Below are 19475 nucleotides of genomic sequence, written 5' to 3'. Positions count from 1 at the left end.
CAATAAAGGAAAACAGACTTTTTCATAAGAAATAAAAAGACATTTAATACATAAATAAACCTATTCTGAGAAATGTTTTTATAGAGTCAATGTGTGAGGAAGTATTTTCACCAATGATTCTTAACCCTGGTTCCCCACCATCATCAGAGCTTTAAGAAAATACCAGCCCACAGATCCCTGCACACGTGGAAAAAAATGGGTTTTTGTCAAATGCTTTTGAGAGATTCTGGGTTAAACAGCTGCATAAATTTTCTCTTTGCCTTTACTATATTAACACACTTTATATATCTCTCCAGGGGACATGTAGCATGAAGTACTTCTGAAAAAAAAATTGACTCTGGGCCATTTTAAGACATTCAAGTCTGAATCAAAGACTCCAGGTTGGCCATCAATACCCAAGAAGTGATAATCTCGTTTTCTTTTCCCCCATGACTTATAGATACATATTTTAAGATAGAAAGTAAGGCAAAATAACCAATCTTTTATAGATGGTCATCTTGCATTTATTATTATTTTTTCTTATTTGTTAGTTAATTACAATGGTTAAAATTGATAGCATGTTTTAAGCCAAATATAAAAGACATGTAAATGCACGCCTAGTTTTAGAGGTGGATGTGTGTGTACTCACACGTGCTCACGTGTGAACAAGAATATTTGTGATGTGGCACATGACAGTTGTTTGGGAGACAGCCAGATATGATTGGTTTATTTATTTATTTATTTTAAATTAATTTTTATTGGAGTAGAGTTGATGTACAATGTTGTGTTAGTTTCTGCTGTACAGCAAAGTGGATCAGTTATGCATACAAATATATCCACTCTTTTTAAGATTCTTTTCCCATATAGGTCATTACAGAGTATTGAGCAAAGTTCCCTGTGCTATACAGTAGGTCCTTATTAGTTATCTATTTTATATATAGTAGCATGTATGTGTCAATCCCCATCTCCCAATTTATCCCTCCCCCACCCCGTTTCCCCCTTGGTAACCGTAAGTTTGTTTTCTACATCTGTGACTCTATTTCTGTTTTGTAAATAAGTTCATTTGTACCACTTTTTAGGATTCCACGTATAAGCGATATCATATGATATTTGTCTTTCTCTGTCTGACTTACTTCACTAAGTATGACAACCTCTAGATAGCTAGATATGATTGCTGTATTTAAAAAATTAAGAATTTTAAAATTTTATTCCACTCAAAGGCCAAGTGCATTTGCCTTATTTATCCTTAACTGAATTTTACAAATTGATACCTTTCTTTCTTATTTGTGTTTTTTTTCAAGTGTGTGTGTGTGTGTGTGTGTGTGTGTGTGTGTGTGTGTGGAGAGTTTACACAGGACTGTAAGTTCTATAGTAAAAGACAATCCTTTGCCCCCATCCCACCCCTCATCCTCCATCTTTCCAGAAGCAAACGCAAAGATATTTCACCATTTCTAAATGGTGTTGTCTGTTGTTCTGCAGTTTCTTTTTCTTTTTTCCAAAGATTTTAGCCAGTATCCATTGACTTCCTTTCTTCTTCTTGGAATGTTGCTTTTTAATACCCCTTGTTTTGTTCACGCATGCAACGTTGTCTCATTTCTGAGAAGATGAATTATAGTTGGTTTTAGCGGTTTGTGTTCTCCTTGAACTGTCTTGTTCCTCCCAGGTCTGTCTTCTGTTTATCTTGATCTCAGTCCTTCTTCTTAGAGGCTTCACTCTAAGTTTCTTGGAAGTCCACTGTATTTCAGAGTGAGGTTCCCCAATAGGTATGTTGAAATTCTGTCATAATTGATGGCGCTTATAAGTCATGGGTCTTACTAAATTGCATGAAATCAGAAAGGCATTTAAACTCAATGAGACTTAGTTTCCTTATCTATCAAAGGAGCTACATGTCAATAGATATTAAAATCCTATGTTTCTATACCAGTTGAAATGTCTAAAATTATTTTCTGGTGGTCAGCAGCAACTATTTTATCTGCAGGACTCCAGGCACTTATAACAATATAAGCAATGTTTTAACACAAATCCTGCATGAAGCATAAGAAAACTAGTATTGGATAGACTCCTTCACACCTACCACTTCCTAGGTGTGTGACTGATGAAGCTCCTTGAAGTATCAGTTTTGTTCCCTATAAAATAGGAAAACTAATTGCTAACTCATTGACTTGCTGGGATGATTAAGGGCAAAAACATGTAAAGAGGTTTGCATAGTGTCTGATACATAACATTTCAGAAAACTCTTGCTATAATTATTGTATTTACTGGTGGAGGGAAGGAAAGGCTACTTCCTATGATTCTCTGAAATCCAGCTAACGCTTTGTTTGTCATTTGCACAAAGGACTTACTCCACAGGTACTTAGTAATTTCATGCATTTATTGGATTTGCTGTTTGTGGACCATATATCACATTTACAGAATAAGTAAAGGTAGAATCCTTTTTTTTTCTTTATCTGCTTTATTATTATCCTGCCTTAGTAAGCAAGGAAAACCATACATATCTGTTTTAGTTGACCTGTGTTTTTTGTCTTGATTTGTTTTTTCCATTTTTGTATTGCCTTTATGTTTATGGAGGTCAGGTGTGCATTCTCAACCTTCAAAACATGCGACCATTCATTTTAGGCTGGATGCTGAAAATCAACATTTATTTCATCTCTTCTGTTTCACCCTTCTGTCCTTGTACTTTTCTCAGATTTGCTGAACTAGACAGATTTAATTCTCTTTGGAAATGGTGTTCCATTCCTTCTGAGGAAGTGGGGGGTCAGGGTGGTGGGCGGTGATGGGAACAGTTGGTATTCAAAGCCCAAGCATGTCTTTTGAAATGTCATTTTCACTCAATTGATTCCTAGTTTTTGCTGAAATCTCTGATGGGGGACTTAGGGGTGCAACTTCAAGGTAGCTTTGATTTGCAATCACTTGAACATTTTGAGTTGTAAAAGAAACATATTGGGAAAGGTAAATTCAATAACAAGACACGTGTTAGAATAACACAGCTCTGAAGATCAAGTGGTCTGTTAACTACATTTTCATTTGTTTAATGTACCTAGTCAATTCCATGGGTGATTCACAACAGCAGGATTATAACGCTGGGAAATGGTTTGCAGATTTTTGGTGCTATGGTGCCACCTACTGGAAGATTTATAAATAGTCCTTTGTCTAAACAATGAAAACAGGCACTTAACGTATGTTAAAAAATGGTGTAGAAAATATTATCCCCAGAGGAGTAAAAGTCAAAGGATAATATATAGAAACACAAGGTATATAACAGTGCTCTCTTTTATTATATTTATTGGATGTGATGTGTGTGTAGAATCTAAGAGACCATTCAATGCAGTTCACACTTTGAGAAATCCTGACACCTTCTCTTTACTGTCACACCCTAAGCCTGTGACCTCCTATTTCCTGCCGCTATTTCACATATTTTTCTTTACCTGTTTTCCACACCCTCACAGCATTGTTCGCATATAATGTCTACACATATTGTAATGCTATTTATATTAATACAATCTCCTAATTTTAAATAGGTATTTATTGTACATAGTTATTAAGTGCTTTAGGTAGATGTTTTATTTGCTTTTCCAGGTCTATTTGACTCCACTATCAGTAGATGATTGCTTTCTAGTCATACATAAACTTGGGTATAAAGACAGCAGGGCTGTCCACCTACATCAGGCAACAGACGTAACCACATTAACTCTGCTGGCCGAGCAGATCCCTCTGTGACCAAACCCAGCAGCCAAGTGGGTAGATCGTGATATAGTTAAATACCTCATACAACCCGTCTCATCAGGTCTTCCTGTTTGGTGATGAGAATTCAGCACAGTCCCCTCTGTCTATGATTTTGCTAATGTTCTGATAATGTCTGAAATGCAACGGACACTTGAAGAATTACAAAACGTGATGAGACATTGACAAATTATGCAGACATATGGTAATATTGTCTCCTCTAAATATTTAAGTAACTTCACCCATCCTCTACTTTATCATGTTTTTGTTTGTTTGTTTTTGTTTATTTTTCGCCAGACCTCGGGGCTTGTGGGATCTTAGTTCCCTGATCAGGGATTGAACCTGGGTCCTCGGCAGTGAGGCGGGGAGTCCTAACCGTTGGACCACCAGGGAATTCCCATCTGCTACTTTATCTTGTGTGGAGAGACAGTCTCTGCAGAAGTATTTGTCAGTGCACATTAATATAAAAGTCAGCACATTATTTGGGGGTTGGATATGTCCTTTAGATATTACTTAGATTTATAACTAGTCTATTTCATGTAGATTGTCTTTATATGTGTTCCTACTTTCCGAATTGTAGTTAATTTTTTGATGTTTTAGAAACTAATTGAAATATTTTTTAAAAATGTATGTAGTCTAGTGGATATAGCTTATTGAAATGAAAGTGTCATTTCCAGTTACATTGCTGTAGTGCCTGAATATTTTCTTAAAAATGTTGGCTTAAATTTGGGAATGGCTTACATTTGTAAAATTTTATTTTCAAGTGCTTCTATCCTATATTTTGAGTGCTTAAATAATTTTCACATGATTTATCATGTTGACTAAAATTGTTATATTTTGAGTGCTTAAATAATTTTCACATGATTTATCATGTTGACTAAAATTGTTATATTTTGAGTGCTTAAATAATTTTCACATGATTTATCATGTTGACTAAAATTGTTACAGGGACTGCAAATATGCTTATAGGGATTTTATGACCATGAGAACAAGCGGTTTTAGTCTTACACTGAGTATAAACTGTGTTGCCGAGGGCTTGGAATTTTCTTTCAAAAAGATAGAAGGCTCTGTGTGTGTGTGTGTGTGTAATACTCTATAAAAAAATGAAATAAAACATAAGCATCTGTGTTTTAATACACTAAAAATCACTGAGTGGACAAATTTAGAATCAGCTTCTGAGATAAATGGATAGAAAAGAAAATGCATATTCAATTTGAGAAGCTTTTATGGGAAGTAAACAGGAACAGAGAAGAAAGGAAGTGTGATCAATGTTTAGATATTATGTTGTGTTCCATGGACGCTGAATTTTGTTGCATTGAAGGTTAAAGGATTTGGGGAAATGTTAGATATGAGACCATGATTAGACCAGAAATATGTAGATATAGGTACAGATAGATAACTTATAGATATATAGATATACAGATATGTTATTATTCTCTTCCCAAGCTCCAGAAGCCTCTTCACAGCTAAACAAGAGATGTGTGAGTTGTAATTCTTTTGATGTTACTGTTGTTTGGTTGCCTTTCCTGTCAAAATAATATCCTGTAGTAAGTTAAATTGACACACCACTGAATTTTCTGTTATTGGTCTGTACCATACAGAGAGCATTCACTTAGCAAACTATAATTTAGTCTGAACGTCTATATTTAGGGTCAAGTTTATTTTAGCCTTCGTAACACTATGAGTCATTTACTCTGAGGTCCGATCCTGATTAAGATGCTTTTTTACTCAGCCTCTGAGCTTTTCATAAACACTGACCTCTATGGAACCTAAAACACTGGCTAAAAGAATTTCCTGGCTGAAAGGTCAAATGGAGAGAAAGGCTAGAGGGCCAAGTTGATGGGGAAAGCAGGATGCCGGAGGGTGGAGAGATGGCCTGCGGAGTCAGACGGGCTCAGGGTCAAGCCCTGGCTAGCCTGGACCAGCCCTGAGAGCTTGGTCAAGGCATCCATCTTCACTGAGCTCCTGAGGGTTGCTTTGATGCTTCAGAAAGAAAATACAAGCAAAAGCCTTAGCGTACTGCCTGGTACCCAGTAAACAATACACATTAGTAATTAGTAATAAAATATTATTTCTGAAATGTTCTTTAAAAAAGACAAATCTCTAGTAACTGTCTTCTTCATTTTGGTGACTTAGCTTGCTCTCATTTTCCAAACTTAGACTAAAATACTGATCATCATCTATTTCCTTTAAAGAAATGCATTGCTTTCAAACCAGTTGGAATTAAATGAGTATCTCTGGGGCATTTGACACAAATGTGGTCTGATAAGTGGTCTACTGGTTGGAAACATTTCTAGCAGATTTATTCTAGTCTTCATAGTTCTTAGGTGAAAAAGAAATAGCTTCCTTGTTGTGCCATCATTTCTTTTCTCATGTCCACAATAAATATGTGATAAATTATAATTCCTTGTTATAAAATGCTCTATGTCATTTGTGTTACGTATTTTAGTGGCAAAAAATTAATAGATCAGAACAATAGATTAGAGTGGTCTGTGGAATTAGTGATGGAGCTAGTATGGGTACCATTAAGATTTCTCTTTTCTCTGTCATCAAATCTACTATTTGATTTTTCCTCTATGTTAATTGATTCCATCACTCAGGACAACATTCAGTCTCCTCACCTAGTCTCTAATGCTCACTCTTGGCTTTTGTCCCAAAGCTGCTGTTTTCAGGTCTGATTTCTCCCTTGCATTTACTCATGCTCAGAATCATTCAGTAATGACTTGTGGACCACATACTATGCGCAAGACTCTTTGCTATGTAGCCAAAGCTTCTTCTCTTCTTCAGTATCCTCATCTTGTGGGATTCTTGCTGACCTCAGGTGGACAGGATTTTATTTATTAGTCATAATAAAGTACATCTATGACTGAAATGTCTGTGCAGACCACTGAAGATTAAATCTCTATCTCTATCTCTATGTCTTATGGGTTACGAGCTTTTCCAGGGAAAAGGACCATAGCTTCATCATGTTCAAAAGCAGCCACTAATAGCATGCCAGCAAAACGATACATCTTTCTGGGACCTGACTGAATCAAGTGAACTTGTCTGAAGTTCCAAGGATTTGAGTGTTTATACCGAGATGCGGCACATCAGAATAGCTTTAGATACTTAAAACCTTATAGATTTCTCAGATGAAGAAGAGGGGTGTCTTCTATGAAATGTGTTCATACACTTAAACTAACTTGAATATTTTGAATGTGGCAATATGCTAAATTCTTTATGAACAATTACCACGAGGGCTATTTTTTCTTCACTTAAAACAAGACGTTAGTTACTGATAGGCTGATATTTTATTTCTCTTATTACTTTTTCTTTTTTTTATAAATCAACACAATTCTAAGAACTTTATTTAGAAGGAAATAAGAATAAACGAGAGGAAAGGGAAGACTATTAACAGGAAGATAAAAACTTTAAAAAAAATTTTTTTAAGTCATTTTATATTATGGGATAGAAAGATAAAAGCTGACTAAAGAGGAGGGACAAAAATGCAAATAATATAAATTTAAAGCAATATTAAGTATGAATGGTTAAGAAAAAGTAGAATCAACTATACTTAAAATAAATTTAAAGAAAAGGAAGAAAACATAGAGAACTATAATAAGAAAATAAGAAAGTATTTTATATAAGAAAGTATTTTATATATTTTAAATATATATTTTTAAAAATATATTTATATATATTTATATATAAATATATTTTAATTACACATATTTATATAATATATATTTTACATATACATATATATAAAATACAAAATACATTTTATTTTGAGGAATAAGCCAGGAAATGTGATTGACGAATACTGGGTCATATACCTCTGATGGTGCTTCTGAGGGGAGAGAGTTTTTTCAGATCAGTTTATTCTCAGAAAATAAAATCTCAAGGCAGGAAGTACCTTAAATACTCACGCACCCATACTTCCATCTGCTGCTTGCCGCCCTTTCACAAGGTGAGTTGACTGTCATTTGGGGGAGAACTTTATGATCTCTTTATTTAATTGTCTCTTACTAAGATGGTGGATGGATCCACGTCTTACTCGATGTGGATGGAATCCAGTTCCCATCACGCCAATAAAGCCGGTTTTCCCAACATTCCCACAGACCCTAGTGATCAATCCAGTGACCCATGTTAGTACTCGTCTTAGTTCAATCATTTCCTTCTTGAAACAACCCTCGCTCTGAAGTCTTGTTGACTTCGGTCTCTCCACTGCATGGAATGTTAGGTCGCCTTTGCTGGGCTCTCCTTCAACATTAACCTTTAGGGTTCTATCCTGGATGCTCCTCTTTTATATGACTTGGAATCGTCACCTCCACAGCTGTAATATCTGTCCATATGCTGATCTGCAGCCTCAGCCCAGATGTATAGCCTGAGCTGCTCACCTCCACAGATAGCGCTGCTAAGCGTTTTCACGCAGAAGTCTCAGGCGTATCAGATGCTCCCCTCCCACCTGCTTTCCTTTCTTCTTTCACTCAATGAAAGCATCCACAGTCTCCCTACTGCAGTTCACTAAGGTGTTCAGTTACCAACTTGAGTGTCTTTCCAATTATTCCTCCTCCTCCTTGCATTCAAAGCTTTACAAAACCTTGATGACTACTTCCTAAGTGTTTCATGAATCCCATTTTTTTTTTTGAGTTGTGGGTACCATTTTCCTCACGTAGGACATCATCCTTCTCATATGCTTTTCTTTAAGTCTCCTCATTTTCCTGTTCTCAGCTTTGCCTTCTGATAATCTATCTTCCATTTCATAACAGACGGATCGAAAATTGAAATGCTTCTCCATTAGACCTCCCCTTAACACCTCTTGCCGATGGCTAAAGCCTACAAGATAAATCCCAACTTCTTCTTATTCTAGGACTAAGGTAGCTGTCCATAATCCTTTAGGTCACAGACTAAATGTACCCATGAAACCCTCTCTAACACCTCCTCCACCAGCCAGCCACCAACCCTGGGAGTCTGAATTAGGTGATCCTCATACTTGTTTCTGTATCACATTTCTTCTCATCTGTCATCACACTGTATGGCTTTCTTTCTTTTCTTTTCTTTCTTTCTTTCTTTCCTTCCTTCTTTCTCTTTTTGTCTCTCTTCCTTCCTTCCTCCTTCCTTCCTTCTTTCTTTCTTTCTTTTTTCTTTCTTTCTTTCTTTCTTCTTTCTCTTCCTTCCTTCCTTCCTCCTTCCTTCCTTCTTTCTCTCTTTTCTTTGTTTTGTTCTATATCTCACATTGAACTAAGCTCACTGGGGGCAGAGAATTTCTATAACTCGATCATATTTTATCCTAGAATGTGGTATAATGTCTAGAATATAGTAAGTACCCAATCAATAATCATCATCTCAGTAGAGGAATGCATTTGGGAAAATTTTTCCAGAAGTCTTTTCAAAGTCTTTTGCAGACTAGAAATTAATTCCAAAGCTCTCCTTTTTTTCTATTATTTTTATTTTACCTGAGAAGTCAAAAACTAATAGCATAGTTTTGACATACTTGGGCTTTGTAAGCATGATATTAAGAGAAGGACTATGGTTTCACCGGGGTAAAATGTACTGAAAATTGTCACTTTGTGAATGTGAATTAACATAGGGATGCTGTTTGTATATACATATATATATATATATATATATATATATACACATAAATCTAACTTATATTTACATATGTATGTATGAAGTTTGAAACTTTCTAAGAGATGTTTGTTTTCCTTTTTGCAGAACAACAAGCCTTTTCTTCCACTCGAGGTATTTACATTTTACTTATTCTTGCCAAGTTTATATATTTAACATTGATAGAATTTTCTATTATTTTCTTGGGAAATCGTTTTGTAAGGACAACTTTATAATCATGAATAGTCCTTGACATTCTCTTGTTCTTAACATTCCTGCTTGTAAGATATAAAGTTTGATAACTACCTGAACATATTTTTATTTGTAGACATATTATTGTGTATAAATTATAGCTTTTCTTACACCTGACAGTAAATCACATAGCAGGTTTCCAATCTCTTTTTAAATTTTGCCACTATAAATAAATCAATTTATTTTAGTTAGATTGCAAAACTTCATAGTTAAGGAACTATATGAGAAATTAGAATTCTAAACGTAACTTTATATATCTATATAAATTCCTGCAAGAGAAAAGTTTTGACAATATTGAGATATTTTGTAATAATCATTTCTAAATTCGATTGTACAACTGAATTGTCTTAACAAGTGTCCTAATCCTGAGATAAATTTAAGCAATGAAGATGCTGACAATAAATTCATATATATGAAGTGTCAAAGAAGAAAGAAAAATTAGATCTGGTTAAAAATAAATTACACCACTTAAATGATATTGTTATTGAAATTATATTATTGATGTCCTGATTAATCATATGGTTGACATTATGCACTAAGAAGATAAGTAAAGCCCTTAAGATAACCCTGATTTAACAATTATAATGCACAGTTCTAATGAGGCACATTTAAAATATTCTGAGAAGTGGATTATTAAAGAAACTCTACCATGGCAGAGAGGTTTTATAAATATGTTAAAGTCATTGATGCATAGCAGATTGTGATTGGTTTATGCCACCTAAAGACATGCAACTCAGCATCTCCACCTTTTACAGAAGAGTAAATTCATCTCCACCATAGAAACAGGTTACTTTTGCAGAAGGGGAATGGGAGGGAGTAGAAAGGGGACTGAAGGTTTAAAACAGTAGGTGACCCTTACCTTACTGAGAGTGTCCTGATCTCTGCCCAGACTCGATCACAACAAGCCCCCAAATGGTGAAACCAGGTAAGTTAAAATAGTGGCCCCCAATGCAAATCAGAACGTTCTCTCCCAAATACTGCCTAGGAGAATGTGGTCAGTGGAAACCAGTATCTCTGCAAAACGGGAGCACAGGGGCAATGTGGAATTGGCAACTGACGCATGCTTTCTCATCCTAAATTCAGTTCTTATTTATGAAGTGAGGGAATGTGCATGGAGCTTTAGAATGTCTGCAAGGATGTTAAGGCTTCTAGGCGGAGGGTGGTTCTCCAAACACCCTTTCTTCATACACCATGAATTGAATTTGCTCTTGACTAGAAGTAATCCTTAGGAATGCTACTCTTCAAAACAGTAAAGCACTGTTATATGAGATATTTGCAGTGATTTTCCCTCTTTGGTATTCAAATCTAGCAAAGGCATGGAGGGGGTGATAAAGGGAAAAAGTTGCAACAGTTTCCTCAAAGCAAATGGGATCATTGGAACTTTGCTGACACTAAAATTAGTTTAACCTGAAAACAATAAACGAATAATTGGTCGTCTATAATGTTGAATGTGAATGAATGTTATTGGACAGAATTTTAAACTCCTCCCACCCTTCCATCTTCTCTCTCTCCCCATCCCTGTCTCCCTCCAGTCTCTCCCCCACCAACCCACCTCCCCTCCTTTTATTCAGTATATATTGTAACGATGAGAGAAAACACTAAAGTGAGATTTAGGATTTGACACTGAAGACAGGAAGGCACCATTTGCTTGTTACTTAGTTGAACATGTTGACATGTAATTATGGGTAGAAGTTTGTTAATAAAAACATTTATTTGTGAGTTATTAGGCTGTGAAATTTTAGGGATTGGAATTTTTCTTTGGAAGAGAACACATATAACAGCTGTCCTATCTCTTTGGATTTCTGTAATCATAGAATAGTTCTGTGATCTTTCGTGTACACTGACGTCGAGGCAATTCCATGCAGCTCAGATGGGTTTTATGGGTACTTAGTAAAAATGGATTTCACATCACCTTCAACATTAATGAATAAAGCTGGGACTTCTTTGTGTCGTTTCTGTTTCCATTTCTTAATTCTCTACTCAGTGATCTTCCATTTCCGTTCTTAGTTCTGCCCTTCTTAGCACTTCTGCTCCTTTTCTGATTCGCCCCCCCATTCTCTCCCTTTTCCCATATTTGTGCTATTCTCGCTTGTCCAATCTTATTGAACTGAGTTAATTAAAATGCTCGTGTGATATAACTCAATTTTTTATTAATTAGATATTGCAAAACAAAATTTGCTATTCATAGAAGTAAACACGTTAAACAGAAAATTCAGAAAAAAATGCACCTCTATAATCCTAATATTCAGAGAGCACAACATGTTTCTTTTTTTAAACTGGTGTACTTCAGCATTCTTCGAGATAAAGAAATCCACTTTCTGAATAAGAGAGCACACAAATGTAAAGGCCTTTAGTACACGGTGCTCATTTGCTCTGCAGGCACGTTTTTCCATTTGTGTGCTCATCTCAGCTGTGCACAGACCTACTTCACCACGCCCTCGCTACAGTTTTCTTTTCTCTTGCCACAGTTTTCTTTTTCCTGAAGTCAACTGAAACTGGGGAAAAAGTTATATCAGTATCTCAAATTGTGTTTCTTTGGTTATCATGAAAAAAACACTTTTGTAGACTTGGGTCATCTGTATACTTGTTTGTGAATTTTGTTTTCCAGTCTTTTGCTTGGTCTTTGCTTTGTTTGAATTTGATTGATTAAGGAAAAAAAAACAGTGTGTGCGTCTAGAACTCTTGTCTTTCATTTTCTTCTCCTGGAATGCCTAACCCTCCTAATAATCCCCTTCCAACTTTATCTTTCTTTATTCTTTTCTTCGTTGATCAGGCTTCCACAATTTCTTTTAATCCTCTTTACGCCTGGTGTTTCATCCTTCTGAACCCAATTGCTTTGGACAGTTGAGAATCCACCAGTGAAGTGAGAAGAGTGCAGGGAATAGCTGCTTTCACCTCATTTCCCCATTTTCACCTTTAGCCCCTGTTCGGCAGCTTGCTTTCTGTCTAAGTCTATATATTCCATCTGTCCCTCTGGATGCATCTATATTTGTACATATGCATGTGCATACATGTGTACGCATTGTCAAATATACACACACCCCATATACACACACACACCATAACTCATATCTGTATGGTGTGTGTGTGTATATACACACGTATAGGTAAGTATATTTATGTACATGCGGTAATGGGCTGGGGAGTTAGCCGGCTCAGATGATATGATTCAGGGTGTGACTCACATGTTTATTTTCTCCCCCCTCCATCTCCCATGAATGTGACAGGAATGAACACAACAGAAGAGCCCTCTACTCTGCCTGCAGGTGATCCCTTACCTGCTCACACCACTGCATTCTCACTCGCAAGCATCTCTGAACGAGGAAATGACTCCTCAGAGACCACGCCTCCTCCTAGCCCAGAAAGTACCACCACGGAAGCATCCCTGAACTCTTGGGATAATGATAGTTCTCTTGCTGTGACAGGTTGGCAGCGACCTTAACTGAGACGGGATTAGGGAAAAACTTGTCTCTCTTTGTTTTTACTTTTTAAATTTTAAAGTTATCAGAACAGTTTAAATTATGTTCAGTTTCTACGTGTGAGATTTTACTAAAGTGTGTAAAACATAGAACATTTAGGTGTTCATGAAATATTGGCCGGCATAAGTAATGAAGCCTGTTGTTAGGGAGACGGGGAGGGAGGGAAGTCCCCCTAAGTAAAATCAGGGTGTGTTGACGGGGGACAGAGGCGGTTCTCGGTGTCCTCTGATCCCCACGTGCTGCATCCTTTTCCTGGTTCCTGCTCACCTAAGTTTTCTGTAGCCCCGGGGAGGTCAGAATGTCCTCTCTCAGGTCTTTGTTTGTCTCACACTCCCCGGCTCTTACCCCAAAGTAGAAATTTTCTTGGTTCAATCCCAGATCCTCAATAGCAGAAAATGATTGGAGACAGACAATTTATTATTTTTTTTAAAAAAACACACTGAGGATTAATAATTCAGCTTTGCTATTTGGATTTCTTCCAGGGATATTTGCACTGTTTTTTTTTTTAAAAAGTATTTAATTAGGGTTGTGAGTCCCAGTGGTAGAATTTAAGATGACGTGGTCCTGTTCGTAGCAAAATATCGGAGTGACAAGGGAGGTATTTCTGCTGGGGAAAACCTCTGATGCTCCTAGAATCCAGGGACACCATTGATCCACTCGTTCTCTGTTTAATGTTAGGTCCACAAGTGTATCTGGTACATAAACTGACCATCCTGAGATTGGTTCCTGCCTTTTCCTAAATAATGTGCTGTGTGCCACTTTCTGAGGCAAACTGGTTAATAGACATGTTCTGTTTAAAAAGACTAAGATATTTGTTCAATAAGGTCATCAATCTTAGCTTGAAACACAAGCACGGGTAACACCATCACATTCCTGGGTGATGGGTACACGCAGTGTTTTGAGTACCATCCGGATGAAGTTTATTGGCTGTGGTAAGTGGTTGAATAAATGTTCAGTGCCTTTTATATCAATTACAGTAATGTATATTTAATCTTTATCCCATTTTCCCTCCTACCATAGGGCAGCGGAGGTGGCTGGGACCTATCTAAACATTGCAAGTGCTGGAATTCCTTTTAACAAAAGGAATGTGAGGATGAGGGAACTGATGGCTACATAGAACTTTTCATGCTAAACTTTTTTATTGACTGAATAACATCACACAGAGTTTTCTATTTCAGAGCTTCCACATTTCACCTCACATGCACAAATACACACATACAACGTTCCTACCTTTTTATTTCCCAAATTTTTTCCCCTGAAAACGTTAAAGCCAGAGATTTACATATGAAGCAAAGTGCGAGAAAAAAAGGTTTAAAATGAAATAGATTGGACATATGGATGAATTATTTAAAAATACTAACTTGCTCTGGCTCAGTAATACTAGTGATAAAATTAGCTTGGAAAATTTCTTATGCTTTCAAACAATACAACACGTTTTCTTTTCTGGAAAATAATCTTGGTGATATTTCAATTCTCTACTGAGCTAAAACCTATAGGTGTTATTTATTTTATGTTTATGATTGATTTGTACTGTGGAATAGAATGTAATCAAATTTTTCTTGCTTACTAATATATGAAGGGGAAAACTATGCCTTACTCTATTTTTGTAACAGTATAATATACACCATTTCAAAAATTAAAAAATTATTACAATAAGCATTCACATGCATAACACTAAATTTAATTTTGTAATATTATCTCTATAAAATTAATGTATGCATGTTGCAAAACAGCATTATAGAAGCATTACACACACACACACACACACACACACACACACACACACACACACGTACAATGAAAATACACTCTCCCCAAACACTGTTCCTTAAAAAGTTGTCTATCTTCCAGACTCTCAGCATATAATTCTGTGAGTGTGTTTCCTCATATCACTTCTGATACTAGCTATTATCAATCTTTTAAAACTCTGTCAGTATGATAAACATTTTTCATTTTGATTTATGCTTTGATTTACATTAAACTTTTTTTCATAATAATGAGCATCCTTGCAGATACTATTTGGCCATTGTCTCTCACATCTCTCACACATTTTTCTGGTCTTTTCCTCGTGTAAGAGATTCTTCTATATTGGGGGATTCTTTGCTTATTCTGCCTACAAAGAAATGTCCTCACTTTCAGTTGTGGAGTTGATGGAGAATTCCAAAAGCTCATAGTGACCCAAAAGTCACAAAAGCCACCTGGAAACATGAGCCACCTATGGCTGCATCAACCCAAACAGGCTCCGAGATGTGTAAACGAGCACGCGGGTGCTTCTGGCAGGTGAACTTAAAGACGAGCAGACTTGCACTTGAACAGGCTGGGCCATTTCACAGTTTGGTAAACTATAATAACAGTTTGCTCCTTATAACTTCCTGGTATTTAAAATGTTCGCCTGCCATGGGGAGATATTGATACAATGATCTCGCTTTCCTACCTTAGAGTTTAACCAGCCCAGACGCCTCACCTGCCGTCTCCCGCAGACCCGCGGGTGCCTCTCTGCACTCACCCCAGCTCTAGGCAGGAATGTCAAGTCCAGTTTGTGGCTCCTTCAGACTTGTGCCAATACAAAGAGCACATGAACACCGTCTAAGTACGGAGTGAGGGACTCCAACCACTGTTCCACGTGTAGCATTTGCTGGTTGATGGATTTGGAATTTCAAACTTTCATAGTCACCCCTGTTCCAAGAGGGCACCTAACAAAAGTCCTTGTAATGGTGATGAATTGATAAAGAATGAGAATTATGAGAATACAGGAAAGACCCGTTCAGGGGGTTAGTCAGGGCTTTATATGTTTGTTTATATTTTAGGCAAGTATAATTCTGCAGTGAAAACTTCTTGCTAGTAATAAAGAATATATGCACAGATTCTTTCCTTAAAGACCTCCTACCTAAACAAAACAGGGAAGAGTAGATGGTGTACATTATCAATAAAGGGCACTGAGAAGTTATAACCACAAACACATTGGTTTTAAAAGAATGAAAAAAAAAAGGATGCTCATATTTTCCATTCAAACATCAAGATTCTTTCAGTTCAGCATCTCTATTTATAAAAACTGCAAAATATCCTCTCCCTGATCTTTCCAAAACTCGTGTCTAAGCAGTTCACGGTGCCCCTTTTTATCCTAAAAAACAAGCATGTTTCTCAGGTTGCAAATGCACACAGCCACATGTATACACTTAGTGACCTGAGTGCCTGAAAATTAAAGATATGAATGGGGAGCCTGGCAGGGAAGTGGCCTTGCTTTAAGTATGGCTCCAACGAGGAAGCCAAGTGTATCAGATAGGATAATTATTATTTTGAAGTATTAAAACTGCTCCTTCGGCATCAAAATCATGACAGGCAATCCAAGAAGCATAAACAGCTGGGGAAAGAGCTGCCCTTGTCTCCCTGCCCCATTTCACTCACTCTGGCTGCCATGGGAACAGCAGTAAAAAGATCTGGAGCTTTTAGCAAATCCACAGAAGTTGTGGATGGGAAGGATGTGGGAAAAAGCTAAGGAGGGTTGACCTGGGAGGCTGGTCGTCACACAATTTAGTCTGCTTTGCCCCATCAAGGACTTCTTCCTCTCCCAGTGGTTAATTCCACTAATTAAACATCTATTAGGATTAATTAACCTCATTCAAATTGTAATTGCCATTCCTAAGCCATCGCTGAGATAACTAAACCAGGGAACGTAGTTTTCCTATGAAGAGGGAAGGTCAGGGATGTGCAGAGGGTGAGGGTGGGAGACCTCAGAATGGCATGAGGACCAGGGACCTTGGGGAGGGGCAGAGAGAATGAGCTAGTGAAGCGAGGAGTAGAAAAAGGTGTGGAGGAAGGCTAAAGCCAAGCCTAGCTGATTTCAAAATTTGCAGAGGGCCAGTTGTGTGCCTACCATTTTTTTTCAAAGGATTAAAAAAATGCATCTTCTCCTCTTCTCCTGGTTCTGTGGGAGGCTTCCGCTGAGGATCCCAACCTGAAGAACTGATGTTTAAGCTATTCGTCCTGTTCCGCGGTTTAGCTAAATTTGGGGTTCAGTGGTATTTGAAGACTGAGCTGAGAACCCAAACTGAAAATTTAGCAGATGCATGTTCGGTCCTAGTGGCATGGATGTGTGTGACTGGAGGGTGCCTGAGGGCTCGCGTTAGAGCCATCTGGGGGATGCGCATGCGTGTGTCACTCGGCTGAAACACTGAGCATCTGACTGCAGATGCAGGACCCACTTCATACCCTTGAACCGGTGACCCCAGGGATCGTGACAGTGAAATAACCACACAAAGCTCAACTAGGAGCTAGCCCTATTTCTTTTGCTTCTGCCAGGACCACTAGCATAGTGCTAGGCGTCTAGTTGGCACCCAGTGAATACACGTTGCTCCCTTGTGCTGTGATTCTGGGTGTGGTGTCTGTGCGTGGGAGGAAAGATGTGACATGCGGTGGGTGCTTTGAACCTTGACCATGAAAAGTCCTAACCGAATACAGTGTGGGCTTTTATCGGCGACAACCCTTGGTTCTATACCCACTAGCTCATCTGTAATTGGAAACGAAGGGGATGCTGTCAATATAATGGGAAATCCCTGGGCTCTGAACCAGTTTGCTTTTTCCTGGCAAGGGGAGCCTCCATAGTGAAGGTAGTATGGTGACCTTCAGCTGGAAGGAAAACAATCCCCCCAGTTCAGCAACTGCACAGGCGGGATACCCTTCAGCTCTATTTTCAGAAAATCGGAAGGAAGCACCTGCACCCAGGGATCCCTCCCCAGAGAGGTGCACCTCACCCACGGCACTTGGCAGGGGCGGGCGGCAGTTCCTCTTGTGGTAACCTCACCGCAGCAGCCTTTTGCCCTCAGAGCTCACGTCCATCTCTGTGGTCCCTGCGCCAGCCAGCGGCACCCACTCTGTGCATTTTCAGTATTGCTTAAGGCAGCCCCCCGCCAGGAGGCTTGGCCTCCCTGGGCAGTCCAGGCTTTCTCCCGAGGTCCCAGATACTTTTAAAATGTGTGCTGTGATGCCAAAGCTGCATAGGTTCTGAGGTGTCTACCTTTAAACTCATCTCTCCCATAAGCCGTGTTATTTTTCATCCCATTTTGTAGACGCGTAGGTTATGAGGTAGCAGGAGTGCTTGAGTGTTTACTGCCCGGCCTTAGCTTCTAAAGTGATTTTTTTTAAATTTATTTTTGGCTACCTTGGGTCTTCGTTGCTGAGCGCGGGCTTTCTCTAGTTGCTAGCGAACGGGGGGCTACACTTCGTTGCGGTGCGTGGGCTTCTCATTGCAGTGGCTTCTCCTGTTGCGGAGCTCAGGCTCTAGGTGCGTGGGCTTCAGTAGTTGTGGCACGTGGGCTCAGTAGTTGTGGCACGTGGGCTCAGTTGTTGTGGCATGTGGCCTCAGTAGTTGTGGCTCACGGGCTCTAGAGCACAGGCTCAGTAGTTGTGGTGCATGGGCTTCAGTAGTTGTGGCATGTGGGCTCAGTAGTTGTAGCTCATGGGCTCTAGAGTGCAGGCTCAGTAGTTGTGGTGCATGGGCTTCGTTGCTCCGTGGCATGTGGGATCTTCCTGGACCAGGGTTCAAACCCGTGCCCCCTGCCTTGGCAGGCAGGTTCTTAACCCCTGCACCACTAGGGAAGCCCTGGCCTTAGCCTCTATTAATAAACATGCCTCTGTGGGCTGTGTGGCCTCTGCCCTTGCAGGGCAGGAAGGCTGATGGCCTTTGTGATTACAGGGGCTCCAGGAGAGAGGACTGCACCGAGCAGCTTGCCTGCAGACACAACTTTCCCACCAGTAACCACTGTCAGCCCTGCACACAGCAGTCCCGCTGCCTCACCTGCACACATCTCCAACTCGACCACCCAAGACAATGCCTCAGGTTTGACCGTGATGCTCTAGGTGTTTTAGGTTCTGGATGATGAAATGGAAACTTGAAAACTGTCATGCGGCTCTTTTATTTCACACCAGATATGACTGTGGGTTTGCTGTTTTACAAATTTTCACACAGTGATACTAAATTAGGAGAAAAAAAAAAAACCTTACCAGTAAGCTTTCTATGGGCATATTTAATTTTATTATTTATATTATAAAAGTTCATGGTGAAGAAGAAAGATAACAAACTTTAATGTCCTATAGCCCTGAGATCAAATACAGCCTCTTCAACTTTCTAGTTGACTTTAGGACAAGTTACTTAGAGTTTCTGTGTGTCAATTTTTCTTTCTGTAAAAATGGGTATAATAATACTCATTTCATAGGATTGATAGGAAGACGGAATATGTAAAAAGTCTGGTATGAACTGAATAGTACAAAAGGGTAACGGGTATCCTTGTTAGTAATTAAAATAAGGATAGCTGTAACAGGATGAGAGGTAGTTTGAGGGAGACTGCACACGTCAGAATTATACTAAGGAATGAATAGTTTCTTCTCAACGTATACAATGTCTAGTTCCAATTGTTTGCACTCTTAGTCATCTTAAACGGCCACGTGTAGACAAAT

The 19475-nt window shown here is 38.5% G+C and overlaps 1 protein-coding gene across 1 annotated transcript in view; it reads left to right on the top strand.

The window, feature by feature from the left end:
* Positions 1-19475, top strand: part of PTPRC (protein tyrosine phosphatase receptor type C) — a 123094-nt gene that overhangs the window by 45557 nt on the left and 58062 nt on the right. Inside the window, exons 3-5 of the mRNA XM_082857633.1 lie at positions 9400-9426; positions 12771-12968; positions 18715-18858. Of these exons, the coding sequence (XP_082713759.1) occupies positions 9400-9426; positions 12771-12968; positions 18715-18858 (369 nt within the window). The remainder of the gene's footprint in view (positions 1-9399; positions 9427-12770; positions 12969-18714; positions 18859-19475) is intronic.

The sequence above is a fragment of the Leucopleurus acutus genome (assembly GCF_964270905.1).
Source record: "Leucopleurus acutus genome assembly, chromosome: 2".
Taxonomy (NCBI): Eukaryota; Metazoa; Chordata; class Mammalia; order Artiodactyla; family Delphinidae; genus Leucopleurus; species Leucopleurus acutus.
The sequence above is the reverse complement of the archived record's forward strand: the minus strand, read 5'-3'. Positions and strand labels throughout refer to the sequence as shown.